This window comes from Hylobates moloch, unplaced genomic scaffold (assembly GCF_009828535.3).
Source record: "Hylobates moloch isolate HMO894 unplaced genomic scaffold, HMol_V3 SCAFFOLD_5, whole genome shotgun sequence".
Lineage (NCBI taxonomy): Eukaryota > Metazoa > Chordata > Mammalia > Primates > Hylobatidae > Hylobates > Hylobates moloch.
This window is the reverse complement of record NW_026652280.1, coordinates 55,444,332-55,455,221: the sequence shown is the minus strand read 5'-3', so window position 1 is coordinate 55,455,221 and position 10,890 is coordinate 55,444,332. Positions and strand designations below refer to the sequence as shown.

The following is a 10,890-nucleotide window of genomic DNA, read 5'->3' as shown; positions in this document are numbered from 1 at the left end:
AACCAACCAACCAAACACAAAAGGCCTATCTTTTCAGACTTATAAAGCAATAGCATTTTCCAACTCCTATGTATATACTTTTAAACCATTCCCACTCTAACAAACAGATCTAGTAACAAATTTTCTAACCACTTGATTCTGCATTTGAGATTCACACCGAATGAATACAGTAGCACCTCTCTATGCTGTGTCTATCCAGAGATTAACTGAATGCTAAATGCCTACTTACCACTATGCATGCCAGGTAACTGGTTATCTCCTTGGCCCTGGGAGCTATGGTACCACAAGGACTTCTTTCTTAGGACACTTCTAACAATTTAGGATAGTATTAAGTGGCAACATTAGTATATTTGAAATTTTAAAAGAAACCACACTTTTGGGGAACATTCTAAAGCCTTTATTTAGCATCAGGTAGATTATTTCATTATAACACTTGTTAACTTCAAGACAGCAATTAAAATCATGGACTGGCAGCTACCTAAGGCCCCTGGGAGCAGTATCTCAGTCTGGGGTTTGGGTGGATAAATACTATAAGATTTAAGATTAATGTGCCCCAATTAAAGGGGCAAAACTACTGTACAGTAGGTCTCCACACATATTTTAAGTACACAGGTACCTTGCAAACTTGAAATGCACAAGACCTCCTTTTATATCGTTTTATACTTACATACATGAGTGCAACTTAATTTCTCTAGTGGCATTTGCCACTGGAAGTGGAAGCATTTAACAAGGTTTGTCATTATGTAATAGTGATTAAAATCTATATTTCTAGGGCATTTTTGTGAATTGCTAGATTTTATACATATTTTCAGTTCAAATGTAAACAAACATTTTAATGATACTGACTGCAGAAAACTGTAAAAGTAAATTCAGAGCACTAAGTAAACGAAATACTTTTCCAGTTTAATTCTTTAGAATTTTCAAATCAGAAATATCTATTCTGATTATTCAGGCATTTTTTTTTCTTCTTGGAAGATTGGGAGGATTAGTATGAATAAAAGCCATCTTATCAAGGGAGTCTTTATAAAATGACATAACCTCTACATTTGAGCAATAAACATTGTATAGGAGGAGAGTTCTAAATATGTCAAAGGTTACATCTAAAACATTCAAGCATGACAGCATAAAAATATTCAAAATAACTTGATTTGGGATTACTATATAGTTCCATAAAGCTAAAGTTACATTTAGGTATAAACCTTCAGTAAATATGGCAACAGCAACCATAAAAAGCATATTCCCCAGCAGTTTTCTCTTACCTCTATATAAAATAGTATTCCAAATAAGTACGTTTTATAGCAAAATTATGCGTTTTTCCTAAGACTTTCATCACCAATATCACTTTATACCTTGCTTTTGTTGGGTGAAATGCAGTTATCTCATGAGTGTTTTTTCTTTTTCTTTTTTAAAGATAAGTAGAAACCAAGGGAAAAAAATTTAAAAACATAGGTTTAAGACTTATTTGTAGATTAGCCAGACACCCTGACTTGTATGCATTTTAATAAATGTCAGGCAAATTGAAGTAATTTCTGTCCCAGTAGCTGCCAGAGTAAATCCAGTCCTGTGCTCCATTGTAGGGATTAGGACCTTGATGGAACCACCTGTTAAAAGAAAAAGGCCAAGACTTACAGGGGAAACTGTGGAAAATCACAGGCTGTTTCTTCACTAGCTTGCAGTATTTTTCTATTGCAGCAACTCATTCTGTGAGTGAGGGATTTCTAAAGAGATGCTGAAGTGATGATGCTGTTTTTCTGCTTAGGTAGGGAACAGGTCTGTGGAATAATATTCCAAAAGGGGTAATGATAACATGCAAAAGGCATATGGATTTCCCACCAGAATCTAGCAAGCTACTTGACAGAAGCAGGGTCTTCTAATAGGTTGGTTCAAAACAATGTATTTGTCTAACCGGTTTACCCACTAGCCTGGGTCTGATTTTCCACAACAAGGCATTTTTTTAAGTAGTTGGGAATAAATTAGGATAACGAAATTAACATTTACAGCATACGCACAGCAGTATGTAAGGCACTGGTTCAGTGTAAATGCCCTTCAAACTCTTTTTTTTTTCTTTGAGAAGCAGTTTTGCTGTTGTTGCCCAGGCTGGAGTGCAATGGTGCAATCTCAGCTCACTGCAACCTCTGCCCCCCCGGGTGAAAGCGATTCTCCTGCCTCAGCCTCCCCAGTAGCTGGGATTACAGGCATGCACCACCACACCCAGCTAATTTTGTATTTTTAGTAGAGACAGGGTTTCTCCACATTGGTCAGGCTGGCCTCGAATTCCTGACCTCGTGATCCACCCACCTCGGCCTCCCAAAGTGCTGGGATTACAGGTGTGAGCCACCGCGCCTGGCCTCAAACTCTTAAACCTCCATTTTACAGATGAGAAGCTGAATGTCTAAGCAGTTAAATAACCTGCCCAACCTAGTAACTGATGACAAATTTAGGTTTAAGGTTAAAGACCATGATTTTTCTAATATACCATGCTACACATAATCCAAAAGACATGAATAGACATTTCTGAAGACATACAAATAGGCACCAGGATATGAGAAAATGCTCAACATCACTAATTATGAGGGAAATGTGAATAAAACCCACAAGATTATCATCTTACACCAGTTAGGATGGCAATTATTAAAAAGAAAAACACGCTGGCGAGGATGCAGAGAAAAGCGAGCTCATACACTGGTAGTGAAAATATAAATTAGTACAGCCATTATGGAAAACAGTATGGAGATTTTTGGGGGTTTTTTTTTTTTTTTTTGAGACGGAGTCTTGTTCTGTCTCCCAGGCTGGAGTGCAGTGGCGCGATCTCGGCTCACTGCAAGCTCCACCTCCCGGGTTCACGTCATTCTCCTGCCTCAGCCTCCTGAGTATCTGGGACTACAGGCGCCTGCCACCATGCTCGGCTAATTTTTTGTATTTTTAGTAGAGATGGGGTTTCACCATGTTAGCCAAGATGGACTCGATCTCCTGACCTCGTGATCCACCTGCCTCGGCCTCCCAAAGTGCTGGGATTACAAACGTGAGCCACTGCGCCTGGCCTGAGATTTCTTAAAAAAACTTAACTACCATAGGATCCGGCACTCCCACTACTGGGTATCCAAAGGAAAGGAAGTCAATTTATCAAAGGGATACCTGCATCCCTATGTTTATAACAGCACGATTCACAATAACAAAGATACGGAATCAACCTGTGTCCATCAATGGATGAATGGATAAAAGTCAGTGGAAATAACTTTTTTTCAGGCCTGGGACAACTCTGCAGGGTTTGTGTTAGATAGGCCCTTGCTCTGGGGTCACAGTGTCTGGCATCCCTGCCTCGTCTGCACACAGTAGCCTGCCTGAGGGCTCAGCCACACCCCCTGACTCAGGCACGCACCTCGTCTTCCAGTCCTCTTCTGACTTGGACCTGTTTTTGCGGGCTGCTCTTTGTTTTTCCTCAAGTCGTTTTTTTTCTTCACTAGCTTGATCTAAAATAAGAACATCAATACAAACCATTAACACTACATAAAGGATGCCAGGCACAGTATTAAGCACAAGAACTTCACAAAAGAACCATCTACATGTATCTCCCTTTTATTAGAACACAAATACCAGTCAAATATCAAGCAAAAATTGTAACAGATACCTGGGCTAGTAAGAGGCAGAGCTGGTATCACAGACGCAGCATCTCTTTGACAGCCTATGCTCTTAACAACCTTGCCAAGAACAACCTGTTTATTCTTAAGGCCAAAACAACTGTGTTAAAATTCTTCAGTGAAAAACTGGGTGTAAAAACTAAATAAATGTGAAATTATTCTAAATTCTTAGTGAGACCTCACAAAGCTCCTTCAGATGCCATTCTTAAGAAATTTAAACTGTCTTCCAAAATACTGTTGCTGTGTCTCACTTTTTCTCCACTGTGGCACTATGACATGTTAGATGTGATGGCTCTATCATAAGAGGCTGCCTAGTGTGGGAGAGGATGTTTAGCAGCATCCCTGGCCTGCAGATGCCAGTAGTCCCTCCTAAGAAGTGACAACCAAAGTCTTCCGACTTTGCTACATGTCTCCTTGGGGGGAAAAATGTCCCCCTTTTGAGAACCACTGAGTTAGAAGAAATTTAACACTATAAGATAAAAATGGGCTGGGTACAGTGGCTCACGCCTGTAATCCCAACACTTTGGGAGTCTAAGGTGGGCGGATCACCTGAGGTCAGAAGGTCCAAGACCAGCCTGGCCAACAGGGTGAAACCCCATTTCCACTAAAAATACAAAAATTAGCCGGGTGTGATGGCACGTGCCTGTAGTCCCAGTTACTCAGGAGGCTGAGGCACAAGAATAGCTTGAACCCAGGAGGTGGAGGTTGCAGTGAGCCAAGATTGCACCACTGCACTCCAGCCTGGGACACAGAGCAAGACTGTATAAAAAAGAAAAAAATGTTGTAATTGATACCCCATTTACCCTGATGTGATTATTACATATTGTATGCCTGTATCAAAATATCCCACATACTACATAAGTATATACACCTACTTATACCAACACACAAAAACATTTAAGTTATAATTAACCAAGGGGAGGCCACACTCTCCTCTGAGGCTGACAAGGTGCCTGAAGTAGACAGTGACTTAATTAGTCGGAATATGCCTCTGGCCATCTCCAGTATATTAAATTCTCAGGGGAGTATTACCACAATAATATGAGCTAATAAGGTCTGCTCAGATTTCCAAATTTAAAATAAAAGTTACTGAATTTAAATTGAATGTTAACTCAAACTTAATCTCTAAGAGAGACTAAAAATGCTAGTACCCCAGTGATGCTAACAATCACCAGGAATAAAACAAAGCATCATCCCCCGAGAAATGAGTCTTCACTGGTGGCTTCGGCACATGCTAGTTACCTATCTCTCCATTTTCCATGGCTCTGATGTCAGGCCGTAACCTGCAGTCTGTCTTGGGAATCACACTCTCCATGTCTTTGTCTACTTCATTCAAAACCATTGCAAAACTAGTAAAATTATACATCTGAAAAGAAGCAAAAAGATGAAATTAAAATATGCCAAGGCATAACGCAAAATGAAATGTCCTGAAAGTAGAAGAGGGTTGACTTGACAATGACCCCCTCCCTTTCGTGGTAACAATGGTCAGTCTTTCTCAGATCACACATATCTAAATGTTTTCACCAAAATCTGCACCATCTGTGGGTATCTCTCAAAAAAATCTCAAAGCAGGCTTTGCAGAATAAATATTCTCTATCATGATCAACTTTAAATAGAACTCTAAGCAAAAATCAACATTCTTTTATCTTCATTAAAATCATTCCTTGCTGGGTCTGGAGGGCTGGTACTGACTAGGCTGCACCAGCTTCTATTTAATAAGGACCGGTTTTACCGCTAAGTAGTTATTAAAGAAGCCCCAGTGAAGTGCTAACCCAACACATCCTCCCAGCCAGATGCCAGAGGGATGGACCGCATGATGCACTTATGACGTGCTGAGCTCAGGCAAGAAGGGAGCACCCGGGAGCCAGTGGGGGCTCAGGATGCCAACCTGCCTGTCTCCATGCTGCCTGGGCTGACCCTGCACGTGCCAGGAAAGAGTGCCACAATGCTGAACACAGACAGTGAGGCCACAGCCAGCAAGCCCAGTCTCACCTGGGCAGAATTTGGAGGCCGTGGGGCTATTCGCCATAGAAGAACACTTCCAGGGATAATGAATACACTTTCAGAATCCGGCATTGGCATTTCATCCGACTCCTCAGAGGTGCTCAACTAGAAAAACCAACCAATGAACAAAATTTAAGTAGCAAGTTTTAAGATACGGTCAAGCACCACGTAATGACATTTTCAGTCAACAACAGGCTGTAAATATGATGGCAGTCCCCTAAGGTTACAGCGGAGCATGTATAGAAATCTGCTATATGGCATTTGATATTGGCACTGCAGATCAAGTAAGGGAAATGACCGATACTCAGTAATGGTGTTAGGACTTTTGGCTTTCCACATGAAAAAAGAGATATACATAAAAATACATACACGATCTAAGTTTGTGTAAGTACACTGTATGAGGTTCGCACAATGATGAAATCACCTAAGGATTTCTTAGAACATATCCCTGTCCTTAGGAAAATACATATACACTAATAAATTGTAAACCATCGTTTATTGCACACCACTAGAATGTAAACTACATCAGGGCAGGGACACTGTGACTTTCTAATTCTTATATCCTTACTTTGAACACAGTGTGGGAAGCCAACGGATACCTGCTGAATGCCCAAGTGGGTGCTAAGAGTCTCACAAGCTTCGTGTGTTGTGCCACTTAGTGTTATCCGCATTTAAGTCATTATCATCATCACTCTTTCCTATAGGGTTTCATGTTTTTAAGGCTGTTTCCTTTTTAAAGACAAAATAATTCATTTGAGTATTTATTTTTAATATTTTTGAGATAAGGTCTTGCTCTGTTGCCTAGGTTGAAGTACAGTGGTGCAATCACAGCTCACTGTAACCTCCAACTCCTGGGTTCAAGCAATCCTCCTGCCTCAGCCTCCCAAAGCATCATGTGAGTATCTACTAAGGAACTACTGGAGGCCCAGCCACTAGGGTGCTAGAGAAGTACCATCACTACCTGACTTTCGTGGAGCTCACACACTAGAGAGGAACAATCTGAGAACAACAAAAGGTCACATTCTTGGGGAAGCAACTAAACCTATCAATGGCACAAAACCAGGAGGGATCCTGAATATATCTGAGGAAAAGAGAATTTTTCATTAGATGAAACACAGGGAGCCAGCGTTTCCTCAGGCTCCCCTCCCCGCGGCCCCAGCTATGCTAGTGCTCTATGTATGTGGTCTTTATGCAACAACCCCTCGAGGAGAGGTCACGACCACTTTTTAGACATATGGAATGAAGGCTTTGGAAGGGTAAGTCATAGTCCCAGCATCACACAGTGAACAAATCTAGAATACTGGCTGAGACACATTCAGTGAGTGTACAGTTTACGAAATAGCACAGAGGTGACAACGCTAATGACACAAACTTCCCGCAGCGTCTGTGTTCAGGAACATCAGAAATCCATGGTAGGCAGATGACAGGAACACAGGAATGAGAGAGACCAGAAAAGCAGTGGATGTGTGAGAATACCTGCTCTCTCCAAGGGGGAAAAAAAAGCACTTTTTCACAGACTGACTGGGAATTTAGGGAGTATAAGGAATGTTCTCTGGAATTTCACCAACATTCTTGGCCATCCCCACTCTGTGAAGAGGTTGGAAGGCAAGCGTGTTGGGGAGGTTGTCTTTGTCAAGGTGCCTCCTATTAGCAGGAGCTGCCGCCAAGGAGTTTGTGCCGGGGGTCCCAGAATCCCGGACATGCCCTTCTCAGCCCCGTCAGTTTCCTGCTGGCTGTGGAGCACCGTCGGTGCAGTTCCCGTGGGCAGGAACACGGGATATAAAGAGGGAAGCAGAACTGTGCACACACAGCTGAAGGGAAACAAAGAAAGAAAGAAACAGCCCCAGCCACAGGAAAGCAGAATGCTCCGGCCGTTTAATAAACCTCTTTTCACTTTGGGAGCAAGGCTAACTCCGTCTAAAAAGAAAGTCACTCATAAATACACCTTCTGCTTTTGAGGGATCTTAGGGCTTCCTGAACGTTCACATGCATAAGAAACGCTAAAGAGCCCCAGAGACTGGTCTTCAGTAGGTCTGAGGTGAAGCTGGGCCGCCTGCATTTCTAATGAGCTCGCAGATGATGCTCAAGATGCCAGTCTGAGGAAGTACTTTTGGCAGAAATGACTTTATCAGTCTTTACTATGAGCAGATACTATTCTGAGCCCATTACGTTTGTTAACTCAATTAACAGGTAGGTGCTATTATAGTGCCCGTGTTACAAATGAAGGCACTGAGGCAGAGAGATGAGAAATCTCGGCTTGTACTGCTCATCACCGGTGGGGCTAAGATTCTAACCCAGAGTTTGCGCTTGGAACCATTATCTTGGTTACTGGAAAGGAATCCGTCCTCAAATATTTCCTGTCCAAAGAGGTGCAGTCCTCGAGCATTTATGCCTGGAGGGAAGGGGCAGGAGTTCGCTAACCACTGGAGCCTGCTTGGGACCACGTGACAAGAAGCCACGTACGTGCCTCCCCTGCTGGGATTTAACTGTCCCACAAAGAAGGAAGTTTAGTAAGAAGAGGAAAGCAGCCCAGGGATGACTCCTTTAACTACGACAGTCTTAACTTCAGTAATTTCATGATAAGGAACAAGGCAACAAAACTGATGATAAGCATGAAAATGTCAGAGAGAATTTTGGAGGAAATTTTAAATCTTCAACAATTTCAACTTTCGATGCACATAAACAGGAGGAAAAGAAAATTTGTTTCATTAAGATGAACTCCAACATTCCACAGCTATGTGAATTAAAGCAAAGCTCCACATATAACTGCTCCACAGTTAAAAAACCGATAGGTGTCCACATCCTATACAAGGCTATGCCGAGTACTTGTTAAAGCAAATGTCTGATCATTAAAAAGAGAAAAGTGACATATGCATTAGCAACAAGGCAGAAGAAAGTCAAAACTGTGACCCTAGAACAGGCCAACTGCAAAAGGATTAGTACACATTGAAGAATCCAGTTATTCCTTCGATACCACCTTACAGGATGTTCACCTGTTTGCTGTTCTTCTTCTCTTCTGTATTTTTCTTATCATTTTTTTTGTAAGCATCAAATGTGGCAGGGTCAACACTGTATAAACATTCAGTCCACTTCCCATAGAGGGCACAGAGCTTCTTTTTGCTGTCAAGAAAAACTGATGTTTAGTTAACAAACCAGGGTTTGTTTTTTTAAAGCTGACAGCACCTGGTATTCCCAGGTGGTCTCCTATCCAAGTACTAACCAGGCTTGACCCTGCTTAGCTTCCAAGAGCAGATGAGATCAGGCGTGTTCAGGGTGGCATGGCCATAGACTGTTTTGCTGCAATTGAATATTACTATAAAGGTGTGTACAACTCACAGAGTCTCACTCTGTCACTCAGGCTGGAGTACAGTAGTATAATCATGGCTCATTGTAGCCTCAACCTCCTGGGCTCAAGGGTTCCTCCCACCTCAGCCTCCAGAGTAACTGGGTCCACAGGCATGCGCCACCACGCCTGCCTAATTAAAAAAAAGTTTTTTTTGTAGAGACAGGGTCTCACTATGTTATCCAGGCTGGTCTCGAACTGGCTGCAAGCAATCCTCCCCACTCAGCCTCCCAAAGTGCTGGGAATACAGGCGTGAGCCACTGTGCTCAACCAAATCAGGTTCTTTAATGAAATAAACTTCCTTGTAGAAGAAAGATTTTTCAACTTATTAGAATGCTTGTTTCCTAGGTTATAGAAACTTTTTTTGTTTTTTTGTTTTTTTTTAGATGGAGTCTCGCTGTCACCTGGGCTGGAGTGTGGTGGTGCGATCTCGCCTCACTGCAACCTCTGCCTCCCAGGTTCAAGCAATTCTCCTGCCTCAGCCTCCCAAGTAGCTGGGATTACAGGTGCCCACCACCATGCCTGGCTAATTTTTTTGTATTTTTAGTAGAGATGCGGTTTCACTATGTTGGCCAGGCTGGTCTTGAACCTGACCTCGTGATCTGCCCACCTCAGCCTCCCAAAGTGCTGGGATTACAGCACTTTGCGCCCAGCCGACAATGTATTTTAATACCGACATTTTATCTAGTGAATAAAATCTATACTATTCAACATTTAAAATGGAAATTTTACCTTTTATCTTGAATGTAGCCTTCAACTTTGTGTAATTCCTTACCAAAAAGGCCACATGGCTTAAAATTCAATACACATTTGTCCCCAGTCCTATAAAGAAAATATTAAGTTCAGATTATCACTTATTAGCAAAGCAGCAGCAGAGGAAAATAACTGTGATCACTTTTCTAGCAGTAGCTACTGTTTACGGATTTTCTCTGTGTGCCAGGCTCCATACTAAAGTGATAATGATTAATCCTCGACTGGTAATCTTCCCACCATAAAGAAAAGGTATGTGAGGTGCAGAAAGAATACATGACTTGCCTAAGGTCACAAAGTAGAATGGGAGCCCAGTTCTTTCTAGTAACTCCTATGCCCTGTCTCCCTGGCCCCCACTAAACAAAGGAAGCAAAATGAGCTGAGATTGGAATTAAGGTTCACAGAAGCTGTGGAAGCTGGGTTCACCCAGTCTTCCTTAATCAGAGACTTTAATGAACCCTCTTTATTAAATAAAAGGGCTTCTAGTCATTCAAGAGTTGGTTATATTGCCTGATTTCTTTCTTTTTTTTTTTTTTTTTTTTGAGATGCAGTCTTGCTCTGTCGCCCAGGCTAGAGTGCAGTGGCATGATCTCTGCTCAGTGCAACCTCCAACTCCTGGGTTCAAGCAGTTCTCCTGCCTCAGCCTCCTGAGTAGCTGGGATTACAGGTGCCCGCCACTACACCTGGCTAATTTTTATATTTTTAGTAGAGACACAGTTTCACCATCTTGGCCAGGCTGGTCTCAAACTCCTGACCTCATGATCCACCCGCCTCAGCCTACCAAAGTGCTAGGATTACAGGCATGAGCCACCACACCTGGACTATATTGCCTGATTCTTAAATTTTCATCAGCCTGTTCTAGAGCTTTTCTTTAAAAACAAACAAAACAAAAAAAACTGAAGTCCACTAAAACTGCTTGATGAAAACTAAAGGAATGGACGAAGTGCCTTACTTGTGGTTTATGATTTCCACATTGCCGTACTGTTCGATCCACAGTTTACCCACAATGATATTATGCACACAGCAGGTGGGATTTGTCCACGTATATGCCTCATTGTGTCTAAAAAACAAAACCAAACCCAGAAACATAAGTGAGAGGTATTACTTTGTTTAAAAAGTACACTTACTCCAAATGCCATTACTCAGAATAACAAA

The 10,890-nt window shown here is 42.0% G+C and overlaps 1 protein-coding gene and 1 pseudogene across 6 annotated transcripts in view; both read right to left on the bottom strand.

Moving 5' to 3' along the window:
* Nucleotides 1-374: 374 nt before the first annotated feature.
* Nucleotides 375-10,890, bottom strand: part of OSBPL1A (oxysterol binding protein like 1A) — a 233,523-nt gene continuing 223,007 nt past the window's right edge. For 5 of the 6 annotated variants that reach the window (XM_058438552.1, XM_032152622.2, XM_032152626.2 and 2 more), the window contains 7 exons: nt 10,688-10,795; nt 9,718-9,807; nt 8,636-8,762; nt 5,631-5,747; nt 4,881-5,004; nt 3,380-3,470; nt 1,459-1,601 (listed from right to left, as the gene is read on the bottom strand). In XM_058438552.1, the coding sequence (XP_058294535.1) occupies nt 1,499-1,601; nt 3,380-3,470; nt 4,881-5,004; nt 5,631-5,747; nt 8,636-8,762; nt 9,718-9,807; nt 10,688-10,795 (760 nt within the window). In that variant the 3' untranslated portion in view covers nt 1,459-1,498. Of the gene's footprint in view, nt 1,602-3,379; nt 3,471-4,880; nt 5,005-5,630; nt 5,748-8,635; nt 8,763-9,717; nt 9,808-10,687; nt 10,796-10,890 lie in introns of all 6 variants that reach the window. The other variant, XM_032152621.2, reaches the window with a different exon arrangement.
* On the bottom strand, nt 8,814-8,932 carry LOC116469927 (5S ribosomal RNA; annotated as a pseudogene).